General features: G+C 44.6%; 1 protein-coding gene across 3 annotated transcripts in view; it reads right to left on the bottom strand.

Moving 5' to 3' along the window:
* LOC102916182 (adhesion G-protein coupled receptor F2) overlaps window positions 1-16323 on the bottom strand; it is a 41026-nt gene extending 24703 nt beyond the window's left edge. Inside the window, exons 1-3 of one of the 3 annotated variants that reach the window (XM_076557841.1) lie at window positions 16238-16323; window positions 15360-15474; window positions 535-635 (exon numbers count right to left, since the gene is read on the bottom strand). In XM_076557841.1, the coding sequence (XP_076413956.1) occupies window positions 535-635; window positions 15360-15378 (120 nt within the window). In that variant the 5' untranslated portion in view covers window positions 15379-15474; window positions 16238-16323. The other 2 variants (XM_076557843.1, XM_076557842.1) reach the window with 2 other exon arrangements.
* Window positions 16324-18562: the final 2239 nt, after the last annotated feature.

The raw sequence follows: 18562 nt of genomic DNA, 5'->3' as shown, positions 1-18562 counted from the left end.
TATTCAAGGCCCTCAGGAAACAGCAGTACCCTAGATTCAAGCGAAAGAGTCAGTACCCAAGAAGAAGGGGAGTAGGGTGATTATCCTTGAACCATCTGTTTTGTTGTATTTCAGATCTGATTGGGGGAAATTAATGTGAGACAAATTCATAGCAAAGGCATCTTCTCTGTCATGAGTCATTATCATTTCTTTTTTTGATTTTTTTTAAGATTTATTTATTTATTATGCATACAGTGTTCTGCCTGCATGTGTCCCTGCAGGCCAGAATGTGGTACCAGATCTTATTACAGGTGGTTGTGAGCCACCATGTGGTTGCTGGGAATTGAACTCAGGATCTCTGGAAGAGCAGCTAGTGCTCTTAACCACTGAGCCATCTCTCCAGGCCCCTATTGTCATTTCTTCAGGTTGTGCCAGCCCACTCCATCACCACCCTCCCCTTGTTTTTCAGCTCTCAGGTAACAGAGCTGGTAACAGGAACTCTTTGTCCGCTTGTTCTCTCCACCAGCTCATCGTCCACTCTTTCCCCATTTTTACCTGGCAGAATATCCTGCAGGACTCTGTAGGCAAAAGAAGCACCAAGCCGTACAACCAAAGAGCGGGCATCATTGTCTTCCACACAGCTGATATTCTTGCTTCTGTCAAAATAAATGAAAAGGCAAAACGTCTCCAATCTGAAGCTCTTAGCGCACCATGCCCCTACAGACACAGTTCCCCCGTGAGACCGGACTCCATCTTGAGTACTGTCTACGCCGCTCTCTCTGGCCAGCAGTGGGGGCCTCCCCACCTCCCCACCCCATGTCCGACCACGGTCACGGTCATGGCCGGGAGGCTCCAGGTGGAAGCGCCAGTCCTGCTCTCTGCCTTCTCTCTTGTTGATTTGCATGGCACGCCTCACGTGGGAATCCCGCTAAACAAAGCTGCTTGATGGATTTCACCTGGCCTACCGGCTCTAACAAATAACAGCCTGTGTTCCGGCAGTGGGAATGACAGCTCATGCCCCGGGTTGGAACAGGGCTGAGAACTGTGTAGGTGGCTACAGAAGATGAGCAGGGATTCTTGTGGATAAGCTTGGCCTAGAAATACCTTTGAAGAATAAGTGCTGGGCTTATCCCCTTATCTCTCTCCATCTCAACCCGAGAGGTGTGTCTCCCTGAGTAAACAGTGATTTCTGCGATGATATGTTCTCGTTAAGTCTAACAGAAATGATAACAAAAGTAGAGCGATCGCTTGCCATCGCCAGCAGTGTTGGGATGTGACGGGCATTCGATACACTCAGTAATACACCCGACAGAGGAAGAGAAAGGATGAGGAGGACAGGAAGAGAGGAAAGAAAGAAGGAAATGTGGGGGGAAGATCTGACAAAATGCATAAGGGACACAAAGGATCGAATAGATTCGAGGGTTCACCTGAGAATATTAACATTAAATCTTGCTATTTTCATCCTGAGTAAGATAGTAATTGAAAGATGTTAGATGTCTGCACTCCTAGATAAAAGGACTTGCATGATCAGAATTCACTGTATGCATGAATGAAAATTGCATGTATAAATCCATGGTTATGCATTATTAATACATGTTCATATAAAGCTTTAAAAAAATAAGATTCAACATGTACCCAAAAGCATGTGCCCCTCCCACCATGATAGATAGTTGGTAGATAGAGAGGTAGACGGGCAACAGATAAATAGATGATACACAGATTTACAGGCAGATAGATGATAGATAGATAGATGATAGATAGATAGATAGATAGATAGATAGATAGATAGATAGATAGATAGATAGGTAGATAGGTAGATAGACAGTTGTAGATAATAGATTATAGATCAATTTGATAGATAAATAGATGATAGATGATTGTAGATGGTAGACAGATAAATAGATAGGATACATATATGCATAGATGACTGATAGATAGATGATAGATAGATAGATGATAGGTTATTGATAGAATAAAATTCAGAAGACTTGGTTGTTATTGGAAAACCCTAGAACAATCATAATAGTTGATTTTTAGCTACTTGACCACCCTTAGCCAAAAAGAATTCTTCTACCCAATCATGCATCATATACAATGTCATTACTTAAATGATGAAATTATATTAATTTTTAAATTCATGTTTTCTGCCCTGAAAGATTAATCTAGCAGAAATTCCACTAAAAAATCCAATAAAAATATTTACAGCACATCTTTCAGCATTCTGTTAGTACATTTATGGCCCTCACACAAAAGGACAAACATACTGCCCATTGCCTTTAAATGGCGATGCAAAGGGGCAAATAATTCCCAATAAACTCACAGCTATTTTTACATCTTTTATTTCATCCTAAGGCACTCAGATAGATAATGGCTCCCTATGAAAAGCATGCTAGTGATCTGTCAGACCATCACCAAGGCCATCATTATTTTGAGCACACTTAGTATAACAGAAACATTAAAGCTGTGGATTAGTTTGCTGCCATAATTCTGAGAAAACCTAAAAGGAAAACTAAATATTTCTGAATTAACTTTCTCTTTAAATTTTGTCATCAGTATGAGATACAGCATAGTAGTAGCATATTTGCAAGGCTGCAGGTTCAATCTTTAGCCTCTCTCTCTCTCTCTCTCTCTCTCTCTCTCTCTCTCTCTCTCTCACACACACACACACACACACACACACACACACACACACACACACACACACACAGCAATAACAATAACCACTCCACCCAAACAGAAACAGAAATCCCTTAAGAGACTGGGAGATGGCTAAGTCAGTAAGGTGTCTGTTGTGCAAACATGAGCAGCTGAGTTCAGTCTCCAGCACCCAGATAAAAACCACGAGTAGCTTCAGGCACCTCTAACCCCAGCACTGGGTAGGCAAAGACAGAAGGGTCTCTGGGGTTCCCTGGACAGCCAGACTGGGCAAACTGTCAAGTTCCATACTGAGACAGAGACCTCCAAAAAATAAAGCAGAGGACTGAAAAGATGGCTCAGAAGTTAAGAACACTTGATGTTCTTCCAGAGGATGGGAGTTGGGTTCCCAGTACCCAGACTGTGCCGCTCACAACTGCCTGCAACTCCAGCTCCAGAGCACAGGCACACAGGCACACATGCACACTTACACACACACACACACACACACACACACACACACACACTTTAATATTGATGATGATGATGATGATGATGTAGAGAGCAATTGAGGAAGATCACTGGGAGTTCAAGGCCAGCCTAAACTGCATAGCTAGGCCCTGTCTCAGAAGAAAGAAAGAAAGAAAGAAAGAAAGAAAGAAAGAAAGAAAGAAAGAAAGAAAGAAAGAAAGAAAGAGAGAGAGAGAGAGAGAGAGAGAGAGAGAGAGAGGAAGGAAGGAAGAAAGAAAGAAAGAAAGAAAGAAAGAAAGAAAGAAAGAAAGAAAGAAAGAAAGAAAGAAAGAAAGAAAAGAGAGAGAAAGAAAGAGAAAGAAAGGATGAATGAAGGAAAGAAAAAGGAGGCATTACTCAACCCAACAGTTTAAGTAGAGTTTTTTGGGTTTTGGGTTTTGTTTGTTTTTTTTTTTTTTTTTTTTTTTTTTTTTTTTTACAAAATGACAATTGAGTTCTACAAATCAAGATGGAAATTGTTTGGTTTGCCTATAATTGTTATATATTACTCATAAAAACCTTGGCTATATATCATTTTGCTTTAACTTTTTTTTGTTTTTTTTTAGAAAAAGGGACTCTCTACATAGCCCTTGCTGTCCTAGAACTCTCTATGGAGACTAGACTGGCCTCAAACTCACAAAGATCCACCTACTTCTACCTCCCAAGTACTGGAGGTAAAGTTGGGTGCCACCCACATGGTTTGCTTTAACTTTTAAAGAATTAGAGTTAGTGTAATGTTTATAAAAATTGTTTTGGTTGTTACCAAACATATGTTTTTATGCATGGTAAAATAATCACAAAATTTTTTAAGTGGAAACATTCCTCATTAGGCCTTCATCAGATTTTTCAGGGTGGCCTATTTGATAGTTCTGTTGCTACAGAGACCCAGAACCTTCTAACACCATCTTTAGTACCCAAGGGTACCTTGTCATGCATGGAAACCAGACTCTGGGATGTTGTCTTTCCCTAAGTTTCAGAATAGAATGCCTCACATTTTTTGTTTGTTTGTTTGTTTGTTTGTTTGTTTGCCTTTTTTCTCAATGTTAAAGATATTCCCTAAACTTGACCCTTTCTTAGATTTGGCTTATAGAACCAGTTGCTCATTAAGCAGATCAGTGTGTTTTACTGTGAGCATGTGAGGAAAGAGTTTTTCTGCCCACTGGGTTCACAGTTATTAAGCTGCACTCATTAGCTCCCTTTCAATGACATGAAAGCAGGAGGTTCCAAAGCAGTAGGAAGGTCTAGCTGCTGCACAGAGGCACGACTCTAATATTCAGTGCATCCCCCAGACCCAGGGCCCGAAGCTCTGCATTCTCTTCAAAAGCCATAGTGTGTAGTAGGCAGATACATACACAAACAACAAGCATTAATTAACTAACAAAGACTTTTCCCTAACCCTCCTCAAGGAAGCCAAAGTATGATGGGGTACCTGGTGCCCAACCCAGGGCCTGGCATTACAAACAAGGGCTTTCTCCCTGGAGAACAGCATACTCTAGAGGCCAAGTACATTTGCTCAATGTGCAGAGGCATTCCAAATTTCCAGATTCCACAAAACGATCCTCATCTTTGCTGGCAATTTAACTTTTCAATATCCCTCCCTGTATCTAACACCAAAATGCTTCACCCCAAAGCACATAGGTGACTGTCCATAGCACAGCTCACTCACTAAGACTAAGCAAGCACAAAGTAACCATGTTGGCAGTGTGCTGGGATATGTGGAGTGTATGGTTGCTCTAGAAACACTATTTGTTTAATTGAAAATGCACATGTAAGAATGCATTTTTACAGTGCAATTTTGAGAAGAGAAAAAATATTTTCAGCAGCTTGAATCCCTCCATCTATTCTGATTAAGAAAGTACTAGAGCAACAGTCACAAATCACATTCAGTACAAAAGTGAACAAAACTCCACACAGAGTTTAACAGTTTAACTTTGTCGTTCAAAGCTGGTGACAGACTTGTTTTAAGTGGAAACATTCCTCACTGCCTACATATTTAGGGTTTTGTAATGAGTTGTTATATGTCAAAGAAGATTCACAAACAGACTATAAGGCTTCCAAGCAGACTATGGGTATACATTTCAGATGGTCTCAGCTGGAAGATTCGGTGGCATCTGTCGTTAGCCAGCATCCTACTGATTTACCCTTGGCCAATGATGGATGGATGCGTCCTGATAGATGCTGTCATTGTGAGAGACGAGGGGACAAACACATAGAAGTTCTTATTGTCTCTTCACTGTCCGGATCTATGCATTAGCTCTTCCAGTGTTTTCGAATAACCCTGAGCATCTGAAAGGACTTCAAGCTTCCTAATTAAAGAGCTGTTGATAAAGCTGGTTCTCCTCATCTCACAGGTGCCGGGCCCCACATCTGGGATTTGAACCCAAGTCTGCAATTTTTCCAGACTTTCACCATGCCACTGTTCTAAAACAAACAGAGAAGAGCTGGTCTTTGCACAGATTTCACATAGAACTCTCATCTCGATGCTGTAACAAATCTATGGGCTACACCGGCAGATGCCACAACTCTCTTCTACCTAAGAGGAACTGTGGTTCAGATGGTAGATGGCTTTCCCAAGGTCGAATTTCAAGTTATTGGAAAATTCAAATTCTTCTTGCAAATCCTGATCCATGCCTCCTAACTGAGGTCACCCTTTGGCGCCTATGAGAGATTGGCACCAGGACCTTCCTTATATACTGATATTTGGGAATGTTCAAGGCTTGTTCATAAATTGCATACGACCTCCCCGTATCCACCCTTAATCATCTCTCGAGTGTCTCTAATGTCTAACACAATACAGGGAAGCAGGAGATGAAGCAGTTTTGATCAGAAAGCAAGGTCCAGGGTTGCTGAGCTTGTGAGCATGGCTCAGAGAATAGGCTGTGAGGAGGAGAGAAAACTACAGTCCATTTCTGGCTCTGGATGAAGTCATCAGGAGGGCGTACGTGAGTGCTGCTGGACAAAAGAATAAAACCCTGCTTAGGTGTGTGGTGCCTGCCTGAAATCCCAGTGGTTCCAGAGGCTAAGGCATGAGTTCAAGGTCAGCCTGTACTGCACAGTGTGTCAAAAAAGGAGGAGGAGGAGGAGGGAGAGGAGGAGGAGGAGGAAGGAAGGAAGGAAGGAAGGAAGGAAGGAAGGAAGGAAGGAAGGAAGGAAGGAAGGAAGGATAGGAGAAGAAAAAAGCAGCAGCATCTAATACAACATATGTATCCGAAGGAAGAAGTAACACAATGTAAGTACTAAGTAAATAGTATTGTTATACTGTATTTTTTAAGATTTATTTATTTATTATGTACACAGTGTTCTGCCTGCATGTATGCCTGCCTGCAGGCCAGAAGAGGGAACTAGATCTTTACAGATGGTTGTGAGCCACCATGTGATTGCTGGGAATTGAACTCAGGACCTCTGGAAGAGCAGTCAGTGCTCTTAACCTCTGAGCCATCTCTCCAGCCCCTATACTGTATTTTTTGATAGAATGACAAGAAAGTCTTACATATTCAGTACAGGCGCAGTATGCATATGTGTGTGCGTGTGTGGCCATAGTTAAATCCACAGATGTGAATCTCATGGTCATGCAGGGTCAACTCTGCACTGTTCTGTGCTTGCCTCCTTCTCTGCCCTTGTTGGAAATGGAGAGCTCTGGTTGTCCTTACTAGTAATGCAACCAATGACAACAGTTTTGTGGGGTCTGTCTTCCAGATCCTTGGACATTCCAACAGGGATTCTGAGGCAGTCCCTCCAGCGGCAGAAGAGGAGAAACCATCAGAAGCAAGGATGACTGTGTCCCGTGAACAGGAGAAACCATCAGAAGCAAGGGTGACTGTTCATGGCCCAAAACACACACACAGAACTGCCTACTCACATGTGGGTGAGCCCTCAGTTTCCCCAGAAGCCCAGTTTGCTAAAGTTCAAGTCATTCTCATAGGTTCTTCGGGGCCAGTTCCTCTAACCCAACGGCTCTCAACTTGTGGGTCTCCACCCCCACAGTGGTTGTGTATCAGACATCCTGCATATCAGATATTTACATTACAATTTATAACAGTAGCAAAATTATACTTATGAAGTAGCAATGAAATAATTTTATGGCTAGGGGAACTGTATTAAAGGGTTGCAACATATCAAGAATGACTGGTCTTCACCATTGCTAAACTGGGCTCTTTCCTCTTCACACATTCAGGTCTCTAGCTGTGCTGGAAGCAGAAGAACACTCAGCCTAAGGTGGACACAACACGCAGGGTGAGCACGTGCACATGGCATCCATGTCAGGTGCTGGCCAAGGTGTGTCCTGAGAAGCATCTACCTCATGAGTCACCACAAAACACCAAAGACAATTTACCGCCATCCAGACTCTGCTAACACCGAGACTAATACCTTGCGAAATTTGGGGCTGGGGTGATAGCTGAGTCAGCCCAATGCTTGCTATGCAAACATGAGAACCCAAATATAATTCCCCTGACCCAATCAAATGGTGGAAAGAAAAAGAACTGACTTTCACAAGGTGTCCTCTGACCTCCACACCAAGTAAATAAATAAACGTGTGAACTTTTTAATTAAGAATTCTGAAATGGGGGGCTGGAGAGATGGCTCAAAGGTTTAGAGCACTGGCTGCTCTTCTGGAGGTCCTGAGTTCAATTCCCATCAACCACATGGTGGCTCACAACCATCTATAATGAGATCTGGTGCCCTCATCTAGTGTATAGCTATACACGTTGGCTGAATACTGCATGCATAATAAATAAATAAATAAATAAATCTTTTTAAAAAAGCATTCTGAAATGGAGTAGAATGCCATAGAAAAGTGCAATTCCTTTGATAAAGTAATAAAAATTACTTTATTTTCACTCCTTTTTAATTAGCCATAGATTAGACAGAAACTCCTGATATGTCACCAAGCCCAAAATATACCAGTTGGAAGCCTGCACGATCTTCATGCTTGATGGGCTCCCACAGCTTACAGAGAGACAAGCACAGGGGAGATGGGAAAGAGAGACTCCAAGGCAAAGGTCTTAGTCCAGTCATGAGGCTCTGCCACACACTTCAAAGATTAGATCAGTGTGAGTTTTGGAGGGCTCTTCAAACTGCAGCACCAACCAACCGAAGAATTTTTAAACTAGTCGTTCAGGCTGCATCGTGAAATGAGGAGAGGACCATGAGACTTCCTCGTCTGGTAGAAGTAAGGACTCTAGGCCTATCCCCAGATGAAAACAGAGCCTTAACATAGTTGTACATCCAACGCATGGAATTGGAGGAAGACAGTTTGTAGGAGTTGGTCCTCTCCTAATATGTGGGTCCTAGGGATTGAATTCAGATCATCAGGCCATTGACCCAACTCACCAGCCTGAAATGTGATTGTTTTAAACCCTGTCCTGGGGCAAACTTTATACCTGCTACAGCTGGGATGTTATGCTAAGCAGGACACTGTACAGTGCTTGCTTACATACTTTATTTTATGAACAGCAGTCTAGATGGACCATTCTGATATGGATAGAGTTTTAGGCTTGTTGCCAAATCTGTTTAAATGTTTTCTGCTACAAAACTTTCCTCTTGATAAAAACGAATTAATTTCCACCATCCCAATCTTTCCAAGCAAAGATATAATTGGAAAAAATAGTCTCAATAATAAATAAGGATTTGATTGGTCAACAATCAGGTGCTCTCAAGTTTAGCTGCTCAGGGATTACTTTGCCTTTGTGATGGTAGAGTAGGTTAGACCCTTGGCTGCTCAGAGCTTGCTTTGCCTTTGTGATGGCAGAATAGGTTAGACTCCTGGGAGTACTATTGTTGTTGTTGTTATTACTATATTATCATTGTGGCTACTAATTACCTGCCTAAGCATGTCCACATCTCAACCAAACGTGTCTGGAATTCGCCCGCCCTTTCAGTGTTTATTATGGGTGCAGCCACCTGAACACTAATAGGCTTGTCCCAACTCTTTGAACTAAGGGAAAGCAGCTGACCTCACTGGGTCCTAAGCCCCTGGCACAAGAATTTTAAAACTAAACAGGAAGAAAGAGTTAGGCCCCCTCCCTTTATCCAGAAAAGGAGAAAACAATAGCAGCTCTGATTTAATTGCCCAATAGGACTCCAAGAGGAATTTCTGTGAAAATACCATTGTCTGGGGCCTGAATTCAATGAGAATTTCTGGAAGTACGCCTCAGACACCAGTATTTTCCATATAATTCTTTTGTTAGCTATCTTGTCATTTTGACATCAACTACAGTTACCTGGGAAGAAGGGAATCTCTGTTAAAAAATCGCCTCCATCAGATTGGCCTGTGGGCACGTCTGTGAGGCATTTTCTTATTTGCTAACTGGTGCATGAAGACCCAGCCCCCTGTGGACTGAACGAGAAGAGAAGCTGAGCAAGCCAGGGATAGCAAGCCAGTAACCAATGTTCCTTCGTGCTGTCGACTTCAGGTTCTGCTTTGAAACTTGTCTAGACTTGCTTCGGTGATGGATGGTACGTAACCAGCAAACCAACACACCCCCTTGTCCCCAAGGTGGTTCTGGTTGGTGTTTTATCACAGCAACAGAAAGGAAGCTAGAACATCTTCATTCTGCACCATTTCATTACTACTGACAAACTGGCGTGGAAGTGTGAGGATGCCTCTGTGTGTGCTGCACCTCCTCTGTGTGTGTGCTACACCTCCTCTGTGTGCTACTCCTCCTCTGTGTGTGTGCTACTCCTCATCTGTGTGCTACTCCTCCTCTGTGTGTGTGCTACACCTCCTCTGTGTGTGCCACACCTCCTGTGTGTGCTACTCCTCCTGTGTGTGTGCTACACCTCCTCTGTGTGTGCTACTCCTCCTCTGTGTGTGTGCTACACCTCCTCTGTGTGTGCTACTCCTCCTCTGTGTGTGTGCTACTCCTCCTCTGTGTGTGCTACACCTCCTCTGTGTGCTACTCCTCTGTGTGTGTGCTACTCCTCTGTGTGTGCTACTCCTCCTCTGTGTGTGTGCTACTCCTCATCTGTGTGTGCTACTCCTCCTCTGTGTGTGCTACACCTCCTCTGTGTGCTACTCCTCTGTGTGTGTGCTACTCCTCTGTGTGTGCGCAGCTCCTCCTCTGTGTGTGTGCTACTCCTCCTCTGTGTGTGTGCTACTCCTCCTCTGTGTGTGCTACTCCTCCTCTGTGTGTGTGCTACACCTCCTCTGTGTGTGCTACTCCCCCTCTGTGTGTGTGCTACACCTCCTCTGTGTGTGCTACTCCTCCTCTGTGTGCTACTTCTCCTCTGTGTGTGTGCTACACCCTACACCATCACTGTGCTCATCGTTAGCATTTTCAGGGAAGAGCCACCATTCAGCACCTCCCAACTGATATTAACATGTGAAATCAAGGGGAACCCCCCCCCCCTGGGAGTGATATTAACAAGTCCTTGAGAACAACCCACCCACTGAGGAAAGGAAAAAACAAATCAAGAAGACGCCACAGGCAAACAAAAGTGAAAACCGAGAGCAAGACCACTCACTGCCTCTCATGCCCTGGCCCTCCAACATGCCCCAGTGCTGTGAGGCAGTCCCTTGGGGACACTCAAGCTAGAGTGGTTCAGGAGTTTGCTTGCTGCCTTTAAAAGACTTAGAAATAGTATGCAGAGGCAGCAAGAGTCAACACCTTTCATAATAAATAAAATCAGGACAGGAGAGGGGACTCGGTAGTTAAGAACACTGGCTCTTCTTTGACAGGACTTGGGTTCGAATCCCAGCACCCACATGGCAGTTAACAACCGTCTGTAACTTCAGTTCTAAGGGATCGACACCCCCTTCTATCCACTACAGGCATTGGGCACACAGTGCAGACATGCAAGCAGGCAGAAATACCCATACACATAGATAAACAGATAAACACAATTTAAAAATAAAATCAGGGGTTTTCCTGTCTACTTATGGCTATTTACTGGCTACTCTGTTAAGAGAAATAATTAGAAATAACAATTTCTACATATTCCCAAAGCTATATATAGCCAGGACCACCCACTAAACTGTAGGGTTTCAGGAGCACCTAAGAGCGGTTAGAGCTATTGTCCACTGTTGAGTTCAATCACATCTCAGTCAGGACAGTACCAGGGACAGTGGAGGCAGTGGGAGTGGCCTGCCTCACTAGGGGAAGCACATTACCACCTAATGGTCTAGAATTTCCAGAATTTACTGAGGATTAAAGAAAGAAAGAAAAACAGACCGTCATTTGAAACACACTCGTAAATTCTCTAGAGACACAGTAACCCCATTACCCCTTAGACCCAGGAAAAACTGCTTCCACCCTCAATCCCTGTGCTCCTTCCCCCGTAACCAAATTTAGAAGGACCAGTCCTGATTCCTGGTTACCAATTTCCATTCATCCAGCAAACACAGTGATGCTGTAACTCTGTATTCTGCAAACATGGCCAGAAAGGGACGTGGTGCATCTGATCTCGGAATATAATCCATAAAGACTCCAAGCCAAGCCCTTGGGGGCTGGGAACTGTCAGTCAGGAAGGTGCTTGGACCTGAGTTGTCTCCCCAGCACCCATGTAAAAAGGCTGGGAAAAGGAGTGAGCACCTGTAGCCTCAGTGCTGAGGGGCAGAGACAGGGAGACCCCCGGGCCTCCAGTATGGAGAGACCCTGTCTCAAAATATAAGGTGAAGAGCAATGGGAGACACCCAGTGTCAATCTCTGTCCTCCACATGAATGTACACATATGTGAATAAGCAAGCCACATACAGATGTATATCCACTTGAGCGTTCTCTCTCTCTCTCTCTCTCTCTCTCTCTCTCTCTCTCTCACACACACACACACACACACACACACACACACACACACACACACAGTGCAAGGCTTTCAGTCCAGTAAGGCTAACCAACTCTGAGTATACTGAAGACCACTCATCTGGGCTACTAAGAAGTCAAAATGTATTTCCAAAATAGAAATGCAAATACAGATCAACTCTGAAAGAGTCAATGAAATAAGCCCAAAATAATGAGATAAATGTCAGCTTCCCTTTTCAGCCAATAAGCTTTTTCCAGTGGGGGAACAAACATTTTGTCAAAATTCAAAGAGTAAACATTTTGAAAGTTAAGCTCTTAAAATTGCACTCAACTGACCAAAACTCCTCCCGGGAAAGGAAAGCCCAAAGCGAAGGATCAACCACAACAGGATTTTAAGAAATAACATGAAAATATAGAGGGCAGGCAAGATGGTTCAGTGAGTAAGGACACTTGCCGACAGGACCATCTGAGTCCGGTCCTGGAACCCACATGGTGAAAGAAGAGGGTGAAGGGGGTCTTGAAGACACTCTTCTAAACCAAGAGAACCCCGCCCCAAGCTCAGACTTGCTCGGCAGAAGTGTAGGACCAGAAGATGTCCATGCCTCCATTAGCTGAGGGTACTCCAGGGTTTTTTGAGAAAGTATAAAAATTCTCCTCTAGTATCAAGGAGATTTTTGAAGTTGGCGAAACTTCCACAATAAAACTGAGTATTAAATATCACAGCGTCTCATGGGAGAAAACAGCAAAGGTTTCATGACCATCTGTGTTTAACCAGGTGGCACTCACCAGGGGGGTCGGGTGGAATCAGTTTGTTCAGACATTCTGATTTCCTGTGTTTCAAATTTTAGATGGGGTCAGCAGAGTACAGAACCAAAGATGGAAGTAAAAATATTGTCACCCAAGACTGGAGCTCTTATTGACTAGAGCTTCTAAGTCACCAAATTCTTCTTGGTACTTATTCCCTGTACGTGTTATTAATTGAGGTCCAAATAACCAACGCCTCCTAGCCATGCTGTCATAATTAGCTCATTTCTGAAATTCCTCAGCACAGGAGGTCATTGGAAGGAAGAGGATGCGGGAGTACTCACCGTGGCTGGTGAACAAGACTCTCGGGGACACCTGCCCTCTTCCCTGGTAGCTGGAGAGAGGGGCATCAGTGCCTTTCCTTCATCATATCTCTCTTCAGGTCAGCAGCTAGGCTCCTGTATCTCTTGAGTAGTCACTTCTGCCCTGAATGCCGCTCCAGAGACCGAGGCAGCAGTGCTGGGCTCTGCCCTCCCACAGCCAGCTGTCCCATGTGCAGAGGAGCCCCAGCCTGATAGACGGGTCCTGCCTGACAGACAGCATCTGCAGTGGGAGGGCACAAAGCTGGAGAGTGGATGAGTCAAGGGCCCAGGGACACACATACACTCTCTCTCCAAAGGTAAAGGCTCTGCCTTGGACAAGGCGCCCAGGGCTGTGGTGGTGGTGGTGGTGGCGGCAACACAGGAGCCATACCTTCTTACCTAGCAAGTCTGCCTGAGCCTGAGAGTCAGAGATAGAACCCGCAAGTTGTCCACACAGCGACTGTATGTAACTGGCTGACTTTGGATGCACTACGGTTATTCTAGCATGTCTTCACCTGTTCCTACTTGCCCTTACTTTCAGGACCAAGTGGTAGTACAATTCTGAACTCCTTCATGGTTATGGGGACACAGACAGTTCCACTATGGTGGCCAGCAATTCAGAATGCCAGCTCCTCCATCAGCCTGGGTTGCACATAACTGATAAGCAGGCCCTTGGTGACTGGCAGTGGGCATAAGAAAAGGTTGCTGTTTTTCTTAGTCACTGGTATCTGGGAGCTAGTTTTTACTACAGCAGAACCTAGCCTATACTGACTGATACAAACACATGGACACTAAAAACAATAGAATTGTACCTTTCTGAAATTTACAGCAACTAAAAATCCTTTCCAAGTTTTTTTTGGGGGGGCGTGTTTGGTTTTTTTGTGTGTGTGTGGGGGGGAACTTTGGTTTTAAGTATTCAGGGCCTTTTTAATTTTCACTCATGTTTGGAAAGCTACATTCGTGATTATGTAGACTGTGTCCTTTTCTTTTTAAACACTCCCAGAAAAGCACTTGCAGTATTGTGAAAGGCATGCTGTCCTAGTTAACTTTCCATTGCTATAATAAACATCATGAGCAAAAGCAGCTTGGAGAAGAGAGGGTTGATTTCCCCTTATAGCTTATAGTCAATCATCGATCAGGAGCGGAAGTCAGGGCAGAAACCTGGAGGCAGGAATTGAAGCAGAGGACATGGAGGAGTGCTGCTTACAGGCTTGCTCGCTGTGGCTTGCTCAGTCTACTTTCTTACACAGCCTAGGGCCACCTGCCCCAGGGTGGTACCATCCACAGTGCTCTAGGCCCTCATCATCAATCAATAATGAAGAAAATGCCCCCACAGGCTAGCCTACAGACCAATATGATGAAGGCATTTTCTCAGTTGAGGTTCCCCCTTCCCAGCGGACCCCGACCTGTGTCACAGTGACAAAAAAACTGACCAGCGTACACACGTTAGTTCTAACCCTCTGACCCCTCAGGACTCCCGTCTTCCCTCTGTGGCCTGGACTATTCTTGATATTCTAGAGGGTGATCAGAGCGGGAAGGGGGAGTCAGTAGGTGCTGACAGGGTTTTTATTTTCACAAACTCTAGATTTCAGAATCCTCTTTGGGGTAAACACTCCCATCTGGAAATCTTGTCAAGTACCTCAAATGGGAAAATTCTATTTTCTGGCGAATTTTATTTTTAAAATGTTAGGTTCCCAGTGAAACCGACCTGAGAATATAAAGTTTAATTTGAGAGTTTTAACTTAAAATACAAGCTCTCTCTTTTATCTCCACCTCATACCTGCACGGCTCCTACTAGTGTGTCATACTTATTACAACCAAAGAAACATCACAGATACATCCATCATAGTTTCTTTCTCAATATGAACAATTTCCAGCACATCAGATAGCTGTGGATATGCAGACTTGCTTAAAGATGCCCCTTTGGAAGGGCTTATGGAGCTCCATCCCTAAGTGAGGCACTCTTGGCAACTGACGGCTATGAGGGAGAGTCCGTTTCCTTCAGGGATGCTCCAATAGATGGTCCTACTTCCGGGCACATACAGGAAGCACAAGTGGATTCAGTGGGTTTTAAAAAACAATAGCGGGTAGGGATGGGGGAGTGTTGTTGGGGAAGGCTGGGGGTTGGGAAGGGGGTGGATCTGTGTTGGTATGTAAAGTGAATAGAAAAATTCTTAATAATAAAAAAAGGGAAAAAAAACAATAGCAAGTGAAGTTAGGAGAAAAAAGTTGAGGGCAGGCAGAGATAGGAAGGTGCAGGAGAGGAAGGAGGAATGGGGAGATGTGACCGAAACCAGTACATGTGTGTGTGAATATACACATATAAAGAGGCTTTCTCTACTCCCGGAGTTCACAGTCTTGGGGGAAGAAAACACATGAGCATCAAACACACCTGAGCGTTTCTCTGCCATGACCTGAGAGTCACTGTGATTGCAGAGCCAGGAGGGGAGACCGGAAGCTGGCTTGGACTAGTGTTGCCCCAGGGACCATCCAGGGTCCGTCCAGGCCTGGAGGGATTCAATCAATCAAAGCACAGTTTTCATTAACAGTTGATTTGTTCATCAAACTTTTAAGCATCTACTAAGACCAAGAATATATATAAAAAAAAAAATTAAATTAATTTTTTTTAAAAAATGGAAGTGTTCTTGCAGAGCATCCTGGAACAAAATCAACGCAACTCTCATTAGCAGAGCTGGGCCTTCCAACTTTTATGAAGGCGGGGACTGGCCTTCACTAAACAAAACCAAGGCTCCAGCTGCAGCGGAAGGAAGGCATGCTCTGACTCACAGGCGATACTCCGGCAGTGCCCTGCTGACAGCTTTTATGTTTTGGTTGTGAGCCTAGCCTCTACTGGCTGAGCCATCTCCAGCCTGCTGAAGGCTATCTTGTGTTGAGGCTCCAAGCTTTGGTCTGTGCTATCCTGTGCTGATGCTGTCCCTCATCCCCTCCTCTGTGACTGACTCTCATATAGGGTTCAACTCAACGCTTTCTAGAGGACGCTTCATCCAAAGCCCAGGCAAATCCAGCACTCTACTTCTGCATAGGTTCCCCTTATCACTGATTTTCTAATGCTGAAATCTGATCTCTGCTCCCACAAATCATCATCCTCCCCCACAAGTCATCTCTACCAAAGTGGCAGCCTCCCCATCCTGTTCATCCTGCTCCAGCCTTACCCGCTGGTCCCCACCCGTGGCCTTTCTGGTGGCATTTATTGCAGCCTGGACAGCCTCCACCCATCCCCACCCACAGCTTCACACCTGGCTGACTCACCTGTGTCCTGAGTGTCTCCTCCTGCCAGGTTTTCCGTGACCAACCTCCCTGGCTGGCTTCTCCCTTTGCATCCCAAAGCACGCAAGGCTGGCTCCACCTTACCATGTGATTTCAACTCAGCAAACACACATTCCATGACAGAGCTGTCACCATTGACTGCCCCACACCGTACTGCTTTCTCCTTTTCTTCTTCTCCTTCCTTCTCCTTCTTCCTCCTTCCTTCTTCCTTCCTTCCTCTTCCTCCTCCTCCTCTTCTTCTTCCTCCCATATTTGATTACTCCTAATGACTTCTAACCAATTGTGGCAGCTCCTCTTTGCTGCTCACTGGACTGGACATAGGCTGATGACCATTTTTGCCTAATACGTTTTAGGAAATCTTCTGAGGAATAAGTGATGTTCTAAGAAGGATATTTGCCTGCAAGATTAAAGTATTTTTCTAGGTGCACTAGAAAAATAGCCACCTTGTCTCCATTTCCCTACCTTCCTTCCTTCCTTCTGAGTTTGGAAATGATGGGAGGAGGATGTAGTGCATGCAGCTAGGACAGCCATGTTGCAACCATAACGCCACAAGGTTGAGAACACCAATATGTTGGTCCAGGGGCTCGAGGTGTGGGGTGGGGCGCCAGGAAGTTGGAAAACTCCTTGGTCCTTGATAGCACCACTAATTTCTGGAATCTTCCCTGGGATCATTAGCTTCTAAGCTGTTTAAAAAAAACGCTGATGCCTTGTGAGCTTAGGCCATTGTCAAGTTTTCTGTTACTTATGGTTGAAATAGTGGAACCGATCCTATCTAAGGGACATTAAGTCTTTCTCTAGGACATTTCACTTATTTTCCTCATGTCTATCAGACCTCACATGACGATAATGCGTTCCAAGCAGAGCACTGTAACTTCATAGTTGTGTTACGCCGCAGTGTGTGCTCACATAAGCCTGCATGGATGCAGGCCGGTCCCCCCATATGGTCTATTGATGCAAGCAAGAGATGTGGTCACTGCAAAGTATATGTGACTGAGCCTACAGTCCATGCTATCTTATAGGAATTTTTTAAAGTAGAAAGAGTATATTCTAAATAATAATAAACATAATAGTGTTATAAATGTGAGAGCTGACATTGAGATATCTGTGCCCTGGGCTAAGGAGATGGCTTAGTGGGTAAATGCGGCACAAACCTGAGGACCCAAATAAAAAGCTAGAGGTGGTGGGATGCACCCAAATCCAAGTTCTCGGGAGGTAGAGACCAGAGGCTCTCAGGGCTTCTTGGTCTGCCAGTCTAGGGACCCTGTCTCAAAATAATAGGGTGGAGAAGTGATTGAAGAAGAAATCTGACATTGACTTCTAAACACACACACACACAGAGAGAGAGAGAGAGAGAGAGAGAGAGAGAGATTAGTATTTACCAATCCCAGAACTTGGCTAGTAGATGGAAGCACAAAGCCCATCCTCAGCCCATAGTAAGTTTGAGGATAGCCTGGGCTACATGTGTCTTGGAAAGAAATAGGAAAGGGGTTCTGCACTCCACAGCTGTGAGCACTATGCTTCATACAACCAGGCTGCAGTAGGATTTTTACAGCCTCGTTACCACAAACACATAAGTGATGTGCTGGACTATATTACAAAAGCTACATCACTAGATCATAGGACATTTTCATCTCCATTATATCTTATAGGTCCACACCCTGTATGCTGTCTGTTACTGAGTGAACGGTCGTTCTCTAGCATCCAGTAGTAATGTGAAGAGTGAAGACCCATGCTGTCTGGCCTTTCTTCAGCAGCCACTTGCTGGTTCTCTTTGCGTCACTGTGACAAATGGCTGGGCTCAATGGATGCAGAAAGAGGGAAGGTTGACTTTGGCTCACAGCATCCATGGTCTGTCGGCCCATTAAGTTCAGGGGCCTGTGGCAAAGAAAGAAACGCATATCATAGTGAAAGCTGTTCTCACCTTATCCAGAAAGAAGACAGAGAAAGAGAAAGCCCTGGACCAGAATCCTCAAGCCGCTGCCTTAGTCAGGGTTACTATTGCTGTGATAAAAACCATGACCAAAGCAACTTGGGAAGGAGAAGGTTTATTTCGCTCACAGTTCCATATAACCATTCATCATCAAAAGCAGTGAGGGCAGGAACTCAAGCAGGGCAGGAATCTGGAGGCAGGAGCTGATGCAGAGGTCATGGAGGGGTAATGCTTATTGGCTTGCTCCTCATGGCTTCCTCAGCCTGCTTTTTTGTAGAACCCAGGACCACCACTCCAGGGACAGCACCACCCACCATGGGCTGGGCTTCCCCGACAATGAACCCTGTATGCTTGCCTACAGCCAGATCTTACGAAGG

Source organism: Peromyscus maniculatus, chromosome 21 (assembly GCF_049852395.1).
Source record: "Peromyscus maniculatus bairdii isolate BWxNUB_F1_BW_parent chromosome 21, HU_Pman_BW_mat_3.1, whole genome shotgun sequence".
Classification (NCBI taxonomy): domain Eukaryota; kingdom Metazoa; phylum Chordata; class Mammalia; order Rodentia; family Cricetidae; genus Peromyscus; species Peromyscus maniculatus.
Note: the sequence above shows the minus strand (reverse complement) of the source record. Positions and strands in the feature narration are given on the sequence as shown.